The sequence below is a fragment of the Quercus lobata genome, chromosome 6 (assembly GCF_001633185.2).
Source record: "Quercus lobata isolate SW786 chromosome 6, ValleyOak3.0 Primary Assembly, whole genome shotgun sequence".
NCBI classification, from domain to species: domain Eukaryota; kingdom Viridiplantae; phylum Streptophyta; class Magnoliopsida; order Fagales; family Fagaceae; genus Quercus; species Quercus lobata.
This window is the reverse complement of record NC_044909.1, coordinates 4,040,664-4,060,396: the sequence shown is the minus strand read 5'-3', so window position 1 is coordinate 4,060,396 and position 19,733 is coordinate 4,040,664. Positions and strand designations below refer to the sequence as shown.

Sequence of the window (19,733 nt, the reverse complement as noted above, 5' to 3'; positions counted from 1 at the left end):
AAAGCTTGAGCATAGGCCCTTGGGATATCACCAATAAGACTATCTTTGTAACTTACCTGGCCACGAGTTGGAATGAAAGGATTATCTCCACTACTGTCTTTGAACTTCTTTGTGCTTCTGTCAAGCTCTTCCTCTTCTTCTCTGGAGCGTGGGGTTGCGTGTTGAAACTCAGGTTCCATCTCACTTTTTTATTAACCACTTGCAATTCAAGTCGTATTTGACCCTCAAAATTTCCATTTGATGAGCTTATAATTACTTATATAATACATACATACATACATATATATATATATATATATATTCCCATTTCGTATGTGAGAATTTCTTTTTCAAATGTTAAAAAAAAAAAAAAATATTTAGGTAAGTTCACAATTTTTTATCCGTACAAAAATATATTTCACACATGTAATAGTATGTGAGACATAAGTACCACCAGACATATATGTGTATGAGTCTCTAGTGTATTGTCAAGGTAAATGTCCACTTTTGTATAATTTGTCTTCATTTTATCATCGGATGTGTCTCCCAAGTTATTCTACAAGCAGATGAGCGTCTTGAATATCTGCCTGAATTTGTTCCAGGTTCGCTAATCTTACAACCCGGTTCCTTGTGGCTCATTTAAATGTAAGCTCACTTAAGGACGTAGGATGCCTTGGCTGCAGTGGGCCACCTAGGCCAGGGTACACCAACAATACTTGCCCTTTGTACTCGTATAACCCATTCAATCGTTCACTTTGAAGAAGATGCCATTTATGTTTATGAAACTGATGGGAGAACTGTGTTACTGCATACAAGTGCGCCTATATTTTCTTTTGCTTGTGCAGATTCAGGCAGCTTAAATGGCCTTGCTAGAGGTACTGAAGGTATTCTAGGAGTCAGAAGGACACAGATTGCATTACCAATGCAGCTCGCAAATGCATTTGAACTTGAGCGTAAGTTTGCTCTCTGTGTACCTTCTTCATCCCAGTCGGGATTTGGGGTCATGTTTTTTGGTGATGGACTAAGTTATTACATGCCTCCTCTTGTACCAAAAATGTATCAGAATTGCTAGCTTATCACCACCCCACTCATAATCAACCCTGTAAGCACAGCCCCTGAATATACAGAAGGTGAACCATTTGATGAATATTTCTTTGGTGTAATGTCCATCAAAATAGATGGAAAAGTTGTCAATTTTAAGATCTCCTTGCTATCCATTTACATACTTCCATATGTAAGGCTGTCATTGAAGATTTTGTCAACAAGGCAGCATCAAGAAAGATTACTAGAGTAGAATCTGTGGCACCATTTGGAGCATGTTTCAGCACAAAGATGGCTAGCACTAAGACAGGACCAGCGGTGCCAACTATTGATTTGGTACAGCAAAGCAAGAGTGTGTATTGGAGGATTTATGGTGCCAATTCGATGGTGAAGGTCAAGGAAAATGTGCAATGCTTAGGAGTTGTGGATGGTGGATCGAAGCTGAGAGCTTCCATTGTTATTGGGGGACATTATCAGTTGGTGGATAATATATATATTAGAGTTTGATCTGGCATCTTCAAAGCTAAGCTTTAGCTCTTCCCTTCTGCTTAGGAATACAAGTTAGTCTCGCTACAAGGGTTTTTGTTTTTTAGTTATAGCAAGCTAAGTTTCAATTTTCAAAAGCGTATTTGTATTTATATTTATATAATAATATCTAAAAATTGAAACATATCATTTATTATTACTACATTTTTGTTGGATCACGTTAATGGTCTTGTCATCATATTTTTCATCATTTCTTCAAAAAAAAAAAAAAATATATATATATATATATATACATATTATTTTTTTCGTAGAGAGAAGAGAGAGAGAGTGAGCTTTAACCTATATTGTCTGTTCTTCTCAAGTTTTAGATCTAGTTTATCTACGATTTCTCCTTGAGTTCGTAGCTACTAGCTTACCAGTGTCGTCTAGTCTCTGCGTCACAGTTTCTATAGCCACTTCATCGAATAAATTTTCTTTCTTTACCTGACTAGCAAGTTCTCTTACTAGTGTAGTCTTTTCAACACCAGCGCCCGCCCCACACCCCAATCTCGTTGATATTAGCATCCTGTAGTGACTCCATAAGCTCCTTCATAGTTGACATTCTTAACTCAAACGTCACCCAATCCTATTTGTTGTGGTCACTAACCCCTGTGAAGTAGGACGGTAGTAAACTTTGTCAAATTTGTCTTTTTTCAGGAGTTCATTATGTTCTTTGCTTTCTTACTGTGCTTATGCCTTAACTTCACATTTGGACATGCCATTTGAGAAGAGCTCATATTTATTTTATCTTCATTGTCAAGAACTTCCTCAGTTCCTTTGGCTTTTCCCAAAATATCATCCACTTTTGTCAACCACAATTTAACATCAAGTTCAATTTCTTCAACGTGGAAATAAATTGCAGCACTGTGAGATAAATCCACACAAAAAAAAGGTGTTGGGGAAACTTGTTTAAAAAATTACTGTTGGGATGCATGTATGTACCATTAGAGTAAAACCTAAAAATCATGACAAATACAAATAAGAGACACATTACAATGCGAGAAATAGAGTAAAAAATTTCTTTAAGCTAACACAAAAACAATTACTTAGATAAAAAGAGAGGACAATGGAAAAATCTACTCAGGGAGCTATATATTAAACATTGGCCACTTCAGGATTTTTTTCAGGGTGGTCTTTAAGAAGCATAAATTACACAATTTAGTAAAAAGATAAATTCATATATTAACACTAACAACAATAAAAAAAACACGTAAATTCATATCTGAATGAAGATTTTTTAAGTTAAAGTCAATATGAATTTACTTAGAAAATGAAGATGAATTTTGCACAGAAAATGAATCTTGCACAAGAAATGAATCTTGGATACATGGTTTCCTTATCAAATATTTGTTTATAACAACTAACAAAAGAATAAACAATTAACTATAAGTTCATTTGAAATATAAATAAAATTATTAATTATTTTTGTTTAATTGTTTCATTATTCTTCTTTATTGACCACTAGCAATCTAGCACTTGCTCTGCACAATGTAAAAGACTAAAAATACACTGCATCATTCACCTAACTTAACCCACTGCCTAACATAGTTTATTATTATTAGGTAAAAATATAAAACTGACCTTCTAATTTTTAGTCTTTTCCATTTCAGTCCTTTAACTTTCAGATTTGTCATTTCAGTTCTTTAACTTTCAATTTTTGTTAATGCATGCCAATGCAGGACTTCGTTAGAATTCAGTTAAGGGCTGCCGTTAATTAAGCCAAAACGACATCGTTTTGGTTTTTTTTTTTTTTTAATAAATTTCAAAATTTAAAGAAAAAAAAATCTGTAAAAAAAAAAAAAATTCAAAGTTATTGAAACGAAAGAATTCCTAACCTGAATACGAAGATAGAGACGACAAATGTAGAAATCTTCGAGTCCCAAACAGATCGGCGCGTATCCCTAAACACAAAACAAAAATCAAAATTCAACATTTTCGAAACGATAAGCGAAATAAATCAAATCCGTTCCCGATTCAAAAAGCAAAAGAGAGAAGAGAAACCTGAAGATTACTAGCGCGGCACCAATCGATGATTTTTCTGAAGAAGTCACGGAGCTGACCGAAAGCGAAGAGCAAGCCGTAGCTGAAGTAGGTCGTCAACGCGTTCATGGATACGAAAACAAGATACCGCTTCAGGTGATGGAGTTCGGTTTCTTTTTCTTTTTTTTCAGATTTTTTTTTTCCTTAAATTCTGAAATCTATTAAAAAAAAAAAAAACCAAAACTGGCAGCTTTTAACTGAGTTTTAACGAAATCCTGCCATCGAAAATTAAAAGATTGAAATAATAAAACTGAAAATTAAAGGATTGAAATAAAAAAAAGATTGAAAATTAGAGATTAGTTTTACATTTTTATCTTATTATTATTATTATTATTATTATTTTATAATTTCTTGTTTTGGGTTTTAAGAGTGCGTTTGGATTGGGCGTTTTCTGCCCAATCCTGTGTTTGCGTTTTTTTTTTTTTTTTTTTTTTTTTTTTTTTTTTTTTCACGCGTTTTGGGTGTTGCGGCTACTGTTCATGCACTGTTCAATGAACAGTAGTTACAAACTTTGACTTTTCAAATTTTTTTGGACCAATCACAGCACATCGTGTACTGTTTACGGACCCACAAATTTCACTTTTCAACAACTTTTTCATTAAAAATGGGTCCCACGATACTATTCACACATTTAAAAATTATTTCGCTACAGTGTTTTTCAGTTTTCAGTTTCAGTTTTCAGTTTTCAGCTGTATCCAAACGGACCCTAAGTGAACCAAGACCACTACCCCAATCCAATGTCACGGCCCCAACCCCACTCAAGAGACAATGGCCAATCAACAATCAATACAAATACACGATTACATATTTTACTTGTATACACTTATACAAAAACTAAAAAGCCAATTTAGCCCAAAGAGAACTAGGGGAGAGTCTAAGGGTGTGTTTGGATTGAACTTATTCTTGCTGGAAGTGAAAACCGAAAACTGAAAACTGAAAACACTGTAGCAAAATAATTTTTAAATGTGTAAATAGTACCGTGAGACTCATTTTTAATATTTTTTAATGAATAAAGTGACTGTAGGTCCCATAAACAGTACTGCTACAGTACTGCTATAGTACCGCTATAGTACTGCTACAGTAACGCTATGCGGAACCAAACACACACTAAGGGTCCGTTTGGATACAGCTGAAAACTGAAAACTGAAAAACACTGTAATGAAATAATTTTTAAATGTGTAAATAGTACCGTGGGACCCATTTGTAATAAAAAAGTTACTGAAAAGTAAAATTTGTAGGTCTATAAACAGTACATGATGTGCACAAATTGGTAAAAAAATTTGAAAAATCAAAGTTTACGGCTACTGTTCATTAAACAGTGCATGAACAGTAACCGCAACACTCAAAAAGCTCGAAAACGCGTGAAAAAAAAAAAAAAAACCCAAACAAAAACACAGACATAAAAGTTTTCATCCCAATCCAAACGCAACTAAGTCTAAGTCAGAGCAGAGAAAAAGAGAGATTATAAAAGACAAAAAAATAGTCAAGAGGTCCAAGTCTAAGTCAATACACTGCATTATCAAAAAATAGTCACAAGCCATAGATAGAGAAACAGAGAGAGAGAACGCCGCTCTCGGTCAGAGGTTTTGCAGCAAAGATGAGATAGAGAAAAAGAGAGAGAACTGAAATACCTTGATGTTGCCTGAGGTTCTTATTTCCCGATCTCGCTGTCGCCGTCGCCGTCGCCGTCGCCGATCTCGCAATATCTGATCTGGGTAAGGGAATCTCCGATCTCGCCGTCGACTGCTCTGGGTGTGGCCGTTGGCTGAGTCGCTTCTGTTGAGGACCTGAGGTTCTTATATCCTTTAGGTTAGGAATTTTTTTGGTTTAAAATTTGATTGGGTATTTAGTTAATTATTTTATAGAAATTTAATAATTATTATTTTTTGTTGATTTAAAAATATGCTTGAGTAATGCGTGAGGTCCGGATTGATCTTGGGCTTTTTTCTTGAGTTCTTTTTTTTTTTTTTTTTTGAGAGACCTTGAGTTCTTTTTGGTTTTGCTATAATTGTAATTTTTTTTTTTTTTCAGATTTTAGTTCAATAGATATTTTTTGGGCCTTTTCTTTTTGCTTGAAAGGCCCCATATATTATTGAGTGGACCAAATTATGGATCAAAGTATAATCATGTGTGTCCTCAGAGCCTCTTCTATTTTTTTTGAGTAAAGGTTAATAATTTGTCTCTATTATAATTTAGAAATATATTTTTTTTTCAAACAAATAAAAATGATTTTTTTTTTTGGGGTAAAGGTTAATAATTTGTCTCTATTATAATTTAGAATTTTTTTTTCAAACAAATAAAAAGTATTATTGTTGGGAAAAGACTTGGCTGTAAGAAATTGTTATTAAAAGAAGAGATGGGTTTATTTGACCATCGAAGAAGTCTATTGTGAATTCCAATTGAGAAGAAAAAAATCAAACCCACAAAAGTTACATGAGAATTAATTGGATTTTATAGATCTAATGGAGAAGTTGTTTAGTGTTTGTCCCCGAAAAGCAAGTAAGAGGCGAAATTTAGGTGAACAGTGAACTTCACTCATGAAAAAAAGAAAAAGAAAAAAAAGAGGACTTATAACTAAGGAAGAATCTCATTAGATGAAGAGAATAAATATTGCATACCTTCTTTTAGAGAATAAAGCTAGTTGTATGAACAGTTTTTTTGAACATGCTCCAAAACCAATTTTTTTTAAGACGCTGGAAGAAAGTGAAGTGAGGGTAGAAGCAGTTTTCCTCAATCTAATAGGTGGAGAGAAACGTAAGTGTTGGAAATAACTATATTTGGGAAGGAGTAAGGGGTGGTGGTTTTATTTGTGTTCGTGGGATGAACAGATTTTTTTTTTTTTTAGAAATAGGATAGAAGTTTGAATCTATTTAGGACTCTAGTGGGAAGTTATAGAGAGAATTATCTGGTAGTTTTTTTAGTTTTTTAATTTGAATTTATCTATTGTTGATTTAGTGTTTGAAAGGAGTAACTACCTTAAAATTTAGGATTTAAAATGGAGTAAACTGTTGATTTAGTGTTCGCTACTTTTTAGGAAAAAAAATGTATCAAATGTGCGTAAGATATTTTTAAGAAAGATTGTGCTAATTTTTAGGAAAAAAGTTTCTCTTGTAGTTTTTTTTGTTTTTAAATTTTGTTGAATTACAATTTTAACCTCATTTTTTATTTTTTAAGAATAAGGGTTATCTAATTAGATTAGGGGTATTTTTGACAGTAAAAAAAACAATAACTAACCTTTTGAATCCTCTTAATATATACAGAGGGTGGTCACCGATTTGTTTTTTAAGTACAAACAAATATAAAATATTAAATTATTATATATATATATATATATAAATTTCCAGGTCACCACCCTGGCCTTAACGTGCCGCCGCCCCTGCTTTACAGGTTGAAGATTCTTCTATACTTTTCTTTAGTTTTTGGTTATTGGTTTCTGATTTGCATCACTTTCTTATTATTGTTATATTTTATTATTTTCATATGTGATGCGTAGAATTGGATCATGGGTGAATTAGAAATTGAATTCAGAGACTGATGAGTTGGATGTAGAAGGTTTTGATAATTCAAATTATTGGATGCATTGTATTTTTATGTTCCTATTTGTGTTGTGATTTTGATACATATATGTTTGTTTTGTTGATAGACTCAAAAAATATTTTATAGTTTAAATCATCAATCGCCCTTTTTAGTTGGTAGATTTTGGATCACGCTGAATTGTATGGTTCCTTATTTCAAAATTCCAGACCTTTACATAAGATTCATTGGGACAAAAGATCAAGCGCTGAGTACTACCATTAAAAACAAAATTACTACCATGTTAAAGCATATTAGAATAGTGAACTCTCTTCTACCATGTTCAAATAATGCAGTGAAATGAGACTTAAATTTATATTGCTAAAATAACTCTCTTTTTCCCCTTTTTGGGTATTTGGATTAAACTGGTTTTGGGTATCTATCTATTTCCAATAAGGCTGAGACTGAAATTCATATTGGAAAAATAACTAATTTTTTCCCCAGTTTTGCTAATTACCTACCATGAGTCATTGATTTCTCTGTTGACATTCTTATGCAACAACAAAATGTTTTTCTTTTTTTGATATACATTAGATAGGCTCATAGGCATTAGGACAGAGGTTAAAATATTCATGAAAGTTATGCCACTATGTTCATTTTTATTTTTGTATTGTAGACAGTTTAGCCTCACTATACGCACTTTATCTTTGCATCTTATAAGCTTTCAAATAGATGAACGACAATACCTTCTTTGATCTTGAAATATATGTCTTGAGCCAAGTAGAAATTACTTAATCTTGCAATCTTACTTATTTTAAGATAATATCTAATACCATTCTCATCCTGTATAATCATATTTAACTGAGTTATATTTTAGATCAAGTTACATTTTCAACAAAAAATAAATGCATGTGTATGTATGATGCAGGACTGTCTGCACCATAATATGTTTGAACAATGCAATTTGTTTTAATGGCTTTTTTAAAAAAATAAACAAATAAAATTTAGTTATTGTAGGGATTGTTTTATATATCTTTCAGTTCAATTATAGGAACATGGTCATGTTTATATGTCCTACTAAAGTGTCCTTGTAAAATCTCACCTTGCCAAATCATGCAATTGTTCTTTGAAACTCTCTTTCCAGCGGTGGAGCTTATTCCTTACACTTGGCTTCTGCACTATACCTCTCCCTCCATTCAACATTCTATTTCTTCACAAGGCCTGAAATAACTAAGTGAAGAATTTGTGAACATTCTTCAAGGTATGAGGTGAATAATTCAATAAAGCTATTAATTCTTTATGGTTTATTTGTTCTTAAAATAAATTATTTCTTTACTTTTACCGCCCATGAATATGATGGGCTTATAGTGGATGGTCATAATATGAATTTTTTTGCCAATAAATCTGGGAAGTGAAACCCATGACTTTGATTCTTCAATTAGGTTTGTGGTTACCATTTATATAGATATTAGTTGTCCATTAATGCTGTTTTCTAGGATTCCCTCCTTAATTTATTCAAGACTTGAATAATTGTTAAATTTTGCTTTAATAATTTAGGAAATGGGAGGAATTTGATGATAGAATTGTAGTATCATTTGTTTGGTCATGAAAGATTATGTTTTTCATGTTTGGCCTTCATTGAGTGTAAATAGAAAATCTATATCAAAGTATACAATTAACTGGAGCAATGAATCAACGAGATTTGTGCTTAATGAATCAACTGGAGCAATTAACTTAATAAATAATTTTTGACATTATTTAATGGTATCCCAAATTCAGGCATAGATTTTTGAATTCTTTTGAATTGTATGTATCTAGCTAATTTTTCGTTACGGGTCCATTATAATTAGACATTGAACCCAAGCTTTGCCATTGAAAGAATATTTGGGTTTATGTGATTCAAATTTGAGAAAATTTTTAGTTGAAATTTCGGACACAATAGGTTTGAAATAGATTGGATCATACAAATATTGTTAAAGATTCTAGCTCACCATCTTCTCAAGCAACGTTCCAGCCCATAGATCTCTGATTTCAATTAATTGGTCCTTTTTTTTCTCCAATTGTTTTTTTTTTTTTTTTTTAATTTATTTAATGGTGATTGTGTTTCTTTTTGCTATTATTTTTAATTAATTTTTCTTAGCTGGGGAGTTGGAATAACTAACTTTGTTTTTATTTTGTAGGTTCACAAATTTTTTCTTTCTACCAACCCCAACGCATCCTTAGGTTTAGGTTTAAGTTTATCAAACCTTAACCCTAAAGGTTGCCTTCACTTCATTGCCGAGCCTCCAAGTCTCTCTCTTCTATTTTCTAGGCTCTTCCTATCTCCAAATATATATTGACGCAGGATAACCAGAACAAAATTGAAATAGTGGTAAAATAAAAGATATGACCTAGGAGTCAGCACCTAGGCCTTACTTGGAGTCAGCACCAAGCGGGGGAACCACTAGGAGTCAGCATCTAGGGTAGACCTGGAGTCAGCATCAGACCAAAGAAAGACCAAACAGCCATTGTTTTCGTTCATCAAAATATCAACTATCTCCTCAAGGAGTACAATAGGTTGCTTATAAAGGATTGTTAAACCCTAATTCTAATTGGCTAGGAAACCCTAATTGCCTTATTACAAAAATAACCTTACTTCTAAATTAAAATACTAAAAGCCCAATAAACTACTAGGACCTAAAACATAAAAATAGAATTGACTTGCAAACATAAATAATATTAAATAATAATTTTCTTGCATCTCCCACATCATATATACTCCTCAGAATAACTGGCTTTACTAGATTTGTGTCTGAATTGCTTTCATGAGTTTGTTTGGGTTTTTTAAACACATTTTTCTTTCTCTTTATCCTCCTTTTCTATTGATATCAATTTATGTTTAATATATTGTAGGATTAAATGATTTTTATTGTTGTCTCTTTTACTATGGATTTTTTGGCAGATTGGGAATTATAGTTTGATATTGTGGGGTTTCGAAGATAGAAGTTCACTAACGATTTGGTGTGCAAACATGGATTATGAAGCAATGTCATGAGGTGATGTAAACAGTAAACGATTATAACACATTCAATGAATCATGTTGCAACTACCATCCATAGCAACTTTTATTATAATTATTAATTTCTCTTTTTTGTTAATAATTGTTAAATTTAAATTTTATTTCTTCAATATATTGATTTTAACATTTTGAGTAGGTGATGGCCACCAAAATAATCAAAAAATTTGTTTTATGATCTCTTTGATATCTTATGTTGTAAAAGTGCACGACATTATTTTTCGAATCTTACATTTAATAGCTTTTTCATGCATCGCACGAGTTAACAATTAGAGTATTATAAACCTAAAGCCTCCACTATTTTTTTAATTTTCATCCATCTCTTGACTTTATCACAAATTTAAAGTGTATTTTTTTTAGTAAACCCTTTTTTTGCCATTTAAGAACTTAGAAAAATAGAGAAAGAAATGTTGAATTCTACATATTCTTTTAAAAGCAATCAAGATATTGGGACTATACAACTTTTCACATTTAGATTGATTTATTTTCTCAATTTATTTTGAGCAAAAAATTAGATGTCTAAAATTTATGTATTTAGATAAATGCTTACTTTGATTGTTAGTAACTATGAATTAGTTATTTGTGTTTCTTTATTTTAATGATATGAAATATACACTTGTAGTTAACTAAACTAAGTATGAAAAAGTAAATTATAGTTTACGTTTATATTAGATTTTGATAGATGATTAGAATTTGTTTATTTATTTTATTATTAATATGGGTTAATATTTTAATTAAGAAAAATGTTAAAATTTATTTGGTTAATGTTCTTGTAATTCAACCCCCCCACAAAAAAGCCTACAATCATAGATGGGAACTCTCTCCTAACTTGAAGCATTTATGGGTTCGTCTAGTTGCCATTGGAGCCTCAAAGAACTATCAAAATTGATTGTCTTAAAATTTAAATGAACATCAATTGCTCTATTAGGATTGTTACTATTATTTTTCCTCAAAAAAAAAAAGGGGATTGTTACGGTTATTTAACACTAATGGAATAAAATGAATATAGATTACAATTTTTGTCTATTCATGTTGTTTCATCAAGAAGTTAGCCAATTGGGCTTGGCCTTACCCTTCCTTACTTAGAAATGTTTGTGGGCAGATATTCCATAGTTTTACGTACCCTAATTCCTGGAGTCTTTTTGGCTAAATATTGTAAAAATGTAGGTTTATTGGCATTATGAAGAGAGAAGCAGAATTTGGCAACTTGTGTGCTGAATTCGCTCGAAAATTTGTGAGGAGAGGAGAGAGAATCTGACACCAAATTTTCAAGTGAATTGCTGAATTTGATGTCAAATTTTCTCCCTCTTGCCCACTGGTGTTGTTACTCGTTGATTTCTTTAAAAAATTAAATGCAACTAAGGCTTGAATCCCCCTCCCTGAAAAAGAGAGGTTAGCATTCACATTGGCGGTGTTAAAATAGCTAAAAAGTTATTTTTAGCACTACAAACACTAAAATGCATACTATATTGGAGCTGTAAAATCTTTAAAAATAATTAACAATTTGTTATAGTGAACTGCTATTAGTTGCAATCCACTGTAGCAAGTTGCTAATTGCTTATTAAATTACCATATTAAATTACTGATTATTCCAAAAGTTTAAGTTATTATAATATGGTAAATTTAATTATTTAATCTCGTATTTCTAACATTGCTTTTATTGGTTTTTATTCTCTCTCTCTCATCTCAGCCTCTCATTCTCTCTTTTGTGGGTGGATATTTTATACTATTTTAATCGGTGATGTGCTGAAGTAAAAGATGAGATATTGGGTGTATTGTTAAATGTGGTGTTAAATAGATAAAGTAGGTGTTTGAGATACTAAAAACTATATTTTTTAGCACCACTGATGTGAATGCTCTATAGTTTTAGCATCAACCACTAGGCTACTCCACACTTTGATAATCATATTGAAAGATAATTTTTTTATTCTCAAAAGGAATAGATATTTTAACAAATAAAGTATATATTAAATAAATTGATAGTTTTAACAATGGAGGATTGTGATGTGAAGAGTCCGTCCCCATGGTTTGATTTTTGCACTCAATATCATTCTAAAAGTTTAGAATTATGATTTTGTTGGAAATTAATCTTTTGTTCATCTAACAGTCTAAATGATCTCTTTTACCCTTAAATTCTAAAATTATCTTTTTACCTTTTAATTTTAATGTTAAGTTAAATGACAGTTGAAAAATAGGGTACAGTTAGTTAAGCCATAATATTACTGTATTTCTAGAGCATTCAATAATAACTATCTTCTGAATTAATTGGTCTATATTTTACTGCCTCTAGACTACTATAGAGATAGAGCCTCCAATCCTTTGTCATGATTATCAAATTTAGTGTTAGAGAATCGACTATCTATTTAGCCAGAAATCCTCTGCTATTGCTGTTTATTTCTTGAACCTCACGTCCTCACAAATCCTACTGAACTAGGATAGCTTTTTGGTCAATGACGTGTTGATTTAGGAGTCCTTTTCAAGTTCATGTGGTTTACAATACCACAACTTTTCAAACTAATCAAATTAGATGTGGGCTGGAAACTCAGTACAGGTTAACTGCTTCAGTCAAAGAAGAAGAAAAAAAAAATTTAAGAAACGAGATTTTATCACTCATAACTAACTGTATAGCAGCATCTGAATTCTACCAATTCTTTCCACGGAAATTTCCAATTAACTTATCAAAGTCATAGTATCGGACATATTTTAACAGAATTGACAGTCAAGTCATTGTTAAAATGGCCGTTTCTTATACCAAAAATATTATCTTCTGGGTCATTCTTATCTACGTGATGTTCACTCTTGTGATGAGCAAAAGAAAAATCCATGCTATTATGTTGTTATCTATAAGTGGGGCTAAGGTCTTGGATTTCCACAGAAATGATGTGTCCTACTAACATATAATTATGTTAACTCTAATTGAATTTTTTGCATTCCACAGAAAGCAAATGCTGTTATCAGATCCTATCCTTCACTTCAAACTTGCAACCCCAACAGAATGACGCAATCTTGTTTGAGTTATGAGTGGGTTTTGCTAATGTTCTTTCATGGGATTCTTCTAATGTGTATGTGCTCGGGTTTGAAATCTGCAACAGTTCCGGCTTTTGCAAATGAGACTGATCGCTTGGCTTTACTTGACTTCAAGAATCAAATAACTCATGACCCACTTCAAATCATGAGCTCATGGAATGACTCCATGCTTTTCTGCAACTGGATAGGTGTTACTTGTAGCCCTTCTAGAAAACGAGTCACTATTTTGGACTTTGAAGCAAAGAGATTGGTTGGCCTCCTACCACCCTCTATAGGAAATCTTACTTATCTCACAAGGCTCATGCTACAAAAGAATAGCTTCCATGGTGAAATTCCTCAAGAAGTGGGGCGTCTACAACACTTGCAGCATCTTAATTTGACTTCAAATTCCTTTGGTGGCAAAATTCCAACTAATCTGAGCTACTGTGCACAACTTATAGTGCTTGATATTTCTTATAACGAACTTGTTGGGCAGATTCCAGACCACCTCAACTCATTGTCAAAGTTGGAGAACCTAAATCTTGCTGTGAACAACCTTACAGGAAATATTCCAGCTTGGATTGGAAATTTTACGTCTTTGTATGTTCTTAGTCTTGCACGGAACAATTTGCAAGGAAGCATACCTAGTGAACTTGGCCGTCTATCAGGCTTGAGATATTTTCGGCTTTCTGTGAATAATATATCCGGTATCATCCCTCCCCTGATTTTTAATATTTCTTCCATATACTATTTCTCTGTTACTGAAAACCAGCTACATGGAAGCCTTCCACCAGATGTTGGTCTTACTCTTCCTAACCTTCAAGTGTTTATTGGCAGTAGTAACAATTTCACTGGACCTATTCCTGTGTCATTGTCAAATGCTTCTCAACTTCAGATTCTTAGCTTCGGTCTAAATGGTCTAACTGGGACAGTGCCTCAAAATCTAGCAAGCTTGCAAGGTTTGGTTCTTTTTGAATTTGAAAGCAATTACCTTGGAAAGGGGAAGGATGGTGACCTGGATTTTCTTAGTTACATGGCTAATTGTTCTAATTTGGAGGGCTTGGGTCTTTTTGATAATTATTTTGGAGGAGTATTGCCTAGCTCTATAGCCAACCTTTCCACCCAGCTAAACACTCTTGCTTTGGGTAACAATATGATTCGGGGTGACATCCCTATTGGGATCGGGAACCTCGTTAACTTAAACGCTCTTGGATTAGAACAAAACTATTTGGGAGGTACTCTCCCTCATGTTCTTGGGAAGCTTCAAAAGTTAAATGTATTAGCTTTGGATGAAAACAATTTTTTTGGGCCAATCCCTTCCACCTTGGGTAACTTATCTACACTGACAATTCTTTATATGCATGGGAACCGATTTGAGGGAAGGATACCCCCAAGCCTAGGAAACTGCCGAAATTTGCTTTTTCTGAACCTTTCTCATAACAATCTCTCTGGCACCATACCAAAACAGGTTATGGGTCTTTCATCCCTTTCAATTCTTTTGGACTTGTCTTATAATTTTTTAACAGGAGCACTTCCTTTTGAAATGGGCAACTTAATACATCTTGCCAACTTAGATCTCTCAAAGAATAGATTATCAGGTAGAATTCCCACCACCCTTGGGACTTGTATTAGTTTGGAGCACTTGTATTTGGATAGTAATTCATTTGAGGGAGCAATTCCTCAATCCTTGGGGCACTTAAGAGGTTTAGAGGATATAGATCTTTCTCATAATATGTTGTCTGGGAATATTCCTGAATTTCTTAGCAAGCTTTTGGCACTTAAGCATCTCAATATTTCTTATAATGATTTTGAGGGTGAAGTGCCAAGTGAAGGAATTTTTGCAAATGCAAGCGCAATTTCAATCTTTGGAAATGAAAAGTTATGTGGTGGTGTCCAAGAATTAAATTTATCTTCTTGCTCAAGTAAACATCCTAAATTGCATGGGAAGCTTCTTGCACTTGGAATGATCATTCCTGTCGCTAGTATAATCATATTTGTACTTCTATTGTTGTATTTTTTCCCTACATGTTCTATTGTGAAAATTTCAAGGAAGGGAGCTTTAACTGCGTCTTCTTTTGAAGTCTGGCAATTACCTATCTCTTATGCTGAACTCTTAGAATCAACAAACAGGTTTTCTGAGAACAACTTGATTGGTTCAGGTAGCTTTAGCTCTGTATACAAAGGAGTTCTTTCTAGAAATGGAGCAATTGTTGCAGTTAAAGTATTAAATCTTCAACAACAAGGAGCTTTGAAGAGTTTTATTAATGAATGCAATGCTTTGAGAGATATACGTCATCGTAATCTCCTTAAAATTATCTCTGTTTGCTCAAGCGTGGATCATGAAGGGAATGATTTTAAGAGCTTAATTTTTGAGTTCATGTGCAATGGAAGTCTAGAGCAATGGTTGCATCCTAAAAGTGATGAGCAACATCAAAGGAAGAATTTGAACTTCCTTCAAAGATTGAACATAGCTATCGATGTTGCTTATGCATTAGAATATCTCCATCACCATTCCCAAATGCCAATTGTTCATTGCGATCTAAAGCCAAGCAATATACTCCTTGATGAAGATATGGTAGCCCATGTTGGCGATTTTGGATTAGTGAAATTCCTTTTTGAAGCATCAAAAAATCTCTCCAATACTCAAGCCTTATCGTGTGGATTAAAGGGTTCCATTGGGTACATTCCTCCAGGTAATTTTTCAACCAAATGAAAGCTCACCTCATTTCTTGCATAACATTTAATTTAATATTAGACTAAAATATTATGCTGCTGTTTGACGCCACTTCCTGATCAGGAAAAAAAATATTTGACACCATTGAACTTGAAATAAATGTCTGTTATGAAGGGCCATATGTGCAAACTGTGCATGATGCATTAGTGGCTATGTTCTAAGCTCATAATACTTCCATTTGGTACTAAAAATGTGTCAATGAATTGTAGAATATGGGATGGGTGGCCAAGTTTCTACACTTGGAGACATCTATAGCTATGGGATACTCTTGCTGGAGATGTTCATTGGGAAAAGACCTACCGATGAAGTGTTTAAAGATGGTCAGAACATTCACACGTTCGTTGCAATGGCTTTGCCTGAACATGTCATCGATATAATTGACCCGTTAATGTTCTTTGAAGAGGATGAAGAAGAAGTTGATGATACAAGAAATGAAGAAGACGTAGAAGGAAGAGCAATAATTGAAGAAGAGAATCTGCATGTCAATGTTAGTAGCAGAATGATAGATTGCTTGACGTCAGTGTTCCAAATTGGATTGTCGTGTTCTGCAAGTTCACCAAATGAGCGGATTCGTATAAATGTTGTTGTCAACGAAATGAATGCAATTAGAGACATTGTTCATAAATTAAAGAAGGGGAGGAGAAGAGCTAGGTATGATAATTTGATTATGTTGCAAGAAATTGTAATTACAATGGTTGCATTTTCCTTATCAATCGCACCCTTGTAGCGTTATGAATTTATTCAATTGATTGTCTGTTTTGCAGAATGACCGGATAAGATGGAATCTCTATGTAATGACCCTTGATTGAGAAATATCTTCGAGGCTAGCTAGTGATGGCCATATATTATAAGGCTTGTGACATTCAACTATTTGTGCCATTGTTTTCCAGATCAAAGGTAATTTAGATCAATGGCTCACTGCTCACTGTGCCATTTTCTATAACCATATTACTATATTGATTTTTTATCATGGATTGTACTATCGCTTCTTTAATTGTAATATCTAATGTGTTTCATACACTATTCCTACCACCAGATATATTGGCTACTAGGCCTTGTGTCTTACTATTCAAGGGACCTATTTTTGTCATTTTTTTTTCTGGATTGTTTTTCTTAATTTGCTTTCCCTCTTTTTTATTTTTTATTGAGAAGAGATTTGTTTTCCCTGGCCTCTTAATATAGCTAATTAATCAGTAATCACTAAAAAAATATCGTTTTTATGGAGCCATCCATAATAAATATATCTTTTGGTTTAATTCCTTGATCTCTCACGCCCTTTGTACTCGCATAGACTTATCAATACCTTTGCATCTCGAGTCAGCTCATTGCAATGCAAGCCAGGATCATCAGGTCCTGTGGCCTCGCACAATTGATGACCTGTGCACTTGATATATTGAGATAGTTAATCAATCTTATCTGTTGTAATTTAGTTATGTTAGAAGCCATAAAGAGTGGCCCTTATACCAAATTTAAACACAAGGTAATGAATTATCATTCACACTAATCTGTTGAATGTTGTGTATTGGATTTATAATTGAGGATACAAGGTGAAATATAAAACAGATAAACATGACAATAATTCAAAATTGCCAACAGAACTAAATTACAAAGGATAAGATGAAGTAATTATCTTAATACAGGACAAGAACCACGTATGCCTGCATGAATTATTATGGAAAAGCCAGCCAGTATGTGAGATTGTAAGTAATGACATGTTATGCTAATTTTCAATTCAATTTTTGTTGCCTATTAAAACTCTGACCACCAACCAATAAAAGAAAATTTCACATAAGTATCATCTCTCTCTCTCTCTCTCTCTCTCTCTCTCTATATATATATATATATATAGTATCTAAAAGCTTTAGCATAGTATTTATTATTCTAACACTTTTGTTAAGTCACGTCAATGTAGAATTTTAGTTTATTTAGATTTATTTTGGTCCACTTAAATCCAATTCGGTCCATTTGGTCTACTTAGGTCGAATTAAGTCTATTTCGGTCCACTTAGATCGAATTCGGTCCATTTGGTCTACTTAGGTCCAATTCAGTCTACTTCAGTCTGCTTCAGTTCATTCGGTTAATTTCGGTCCATTTTGTCCACTTCAATCCAAAAGGTCTAATTCGGTCCATTCTGGTCCAATTAGTCTCTTTCTGTGCACTTCTTTCCATTCGATCCACTCTGGTCCTATTCAGTCGACTTTGGTCTACTTTGGTAATTTTGGTCCACTTTGATCTATTTCAGTCCACTTCGGTCCATTTTAATCCACTTCGGTCCATTTCAATTCACTTCAGTCCTTTTAGTTCATTTCAATTCACTTCAGTCATGACATTTGTATTCATTTATCTTGTGATGAGAGATCTCTTTTATATTCATTCATAACATTTTTTGGATTTCTAATTTTTTGGATAATGGAGAAATGTTTTTTTAATTAAAGTCCATATGTATTATCACATTAATAAAAAAATTTAGCACATCTCGTTGGCTAGAGACTAGTATCGCATAAAATGCGAGTTAGTCACATTGTTGTTGTTGTTGTAGATTTTTTGAGGTGAAGGTTGGTTGTTTGTTTTGGGTTTGAGTAATAGCAAAAAAGCTATTTCAAATCATTTTGGCCCAAGCCCATATAGTGATCACGGTAGTTAGGACATGCAAGCAAGGTTGCTTTCCTAGTCTCCCACATAAAAGAAGTGCATACATAGAGCCAGGTTCGGATAGATCGAGCCCATTATAATACAAGTCAGGATCGTCAGGTCCAAATTTTATAAACTTAGAGATGTTGAGACTACAAATTGATGACCCACGCACACTAGGACAAAATTTGGTATTTTAGCATGATTTGGTTATTATGGTGCATGCAAGTGTGCAAATGCTTGCATTATTTATTATGGAAAAGATTCTCAAAAAAAGAAAAATTATTATGGAAAATCTAGCCAATAAGTGAGGTTTGATAGGAGCATGGCCGAGTTTTGCAAATTTTCACTTCAATTTTGTCATTCGAAACTTGATTTGGCTTATCTCCTGATCCGGTAATCCGATTTCCGCTTTCAATATATCACTTCAATAGTTAGGAATTATGATTTTGTTTGTGATTAATTTTTTCTTTTTTTTTTTGGTAAATTAAAATTTTGTTCATTTAACAATCAATGATATTTTTACCCATATATTGTAAAATTATATTTTTACCCTTAATTTTTTTTTTTGTTAAAGTAACCTTGAAAAATGGTGTGTTACATATATATAGAGAGAAATTCATAGGATTTGAAATTTCAGGCTTTTCAGCATGAAAAATATTTTAAATCATTTCCAAGCCCAAGCCCTTCTAGTGATCACTTTGGGACTTGGACACACAAGCAGGATTGCTCTCCCACATAAAAGAAGTGCATACATATAGGGATTGAGATCATCATTTCCTGTGTGATCGCCCAAATTTGATTGGTCTTTCACACACTATTTCTCCCTCAGTCAAAATCGACTACTTTAAAGTTGATAAGAAGCAATAACGTGTTGGTCTAGTTGCCATTGGAGTCGCAAAAGTATCTTAAGATTTTAAGTTGATTACTCGATAACCTTGAAATGATTGTCGGAAGAATTAAAAGTTTCACATGACCTATTGTTGTGCCATTTTCTTCTCTTGGGTTGTCTTTCTTGGTTTGCTTCCCCACTTAATGGAGCTAATCTCCAAAATACTACTGTATTTCTAGAGCATTATTCGATAATGACTACCGTCCAATTTAAATGCTCGATAACCATCATCCAATCCTTTTGTCATGATTATCAAATTTAGTTTTAAAAACAGAAGGCTATGGAAATTGGTTTTATTCAGGATGAATTAAACATAA

The 19,733-nt window shown here is 33.0% G+C and overlaps 2 protein-coding genes across 4 annotated transcripts; both read left to right on the top strand.

Annotated features, from left to right (window-relative positions):
* The first annotated feature begins 767 nt into the window (after positions 1 to 767).
* Positions 768 to 1,527, top strand: LOC115949687 (probable aspartic proteinase GIP2). The gene is made up of 3 exons (XM_031066978.1): positions 768 to 780; positions 825 to 1,024; positions 1,219 to 1,527. The coding sequence occupies exons 1-3, from the start codon at positions 768 to 770 to the stop codon at positions 1,525 to 1,527; spliced, it is 522 nt and encodes a 173-aa protein (XP_030922838.1).
* A 3,562-nt stretch (positions 1,528 to 5,089) lies between these two features.
* On the top strand, positions 5,090 to 16,983 carry LOC115950766 (probable LRR receptor-like serine/threonine-protein kinase At3g47570). 3 transcript variants are annotated; one of them, XM_031068003.1, is made up of 6 exons: positions 5,090 to 5,394; positions 8,243 to 8,359; positions 10,040 to 10,133; positions 13,092 to 15,852; positions 16,103 to 16,544; positions 16,658 to 16,983. In XM_031068003.1, exons 3-6 carry the CDS (start codon positions 10,116 to 10,118, stop codon positions 16,668 to 16,670), a joined length of 3,234 nt encoding a protein of 1,077 aa, XP_030923863.1. In that variant the 5' UTR covers positions 5,090 to 5,394; positions 8,243 to 8,359; positions 10,040 to 10,115; the 3' UTR covers positions 16,671 to 16,983. The 3 variants fall into 3 exon arrangements, with proteins under 3 accessions (XP_030923863.1, XP_030923865.1, XP_030923864.1); XM_031068005.1 differs by having other exon boundaries at positions 8,243 to 8,366; XM_031068004.1 differs by lacking the exon at positions 5,090 to 5,394 and having other exon boundaries at positions 6,868 to 8,359.
* Positions 16,984 to 19,733: the final 2,750 nt, after the last annotated feature.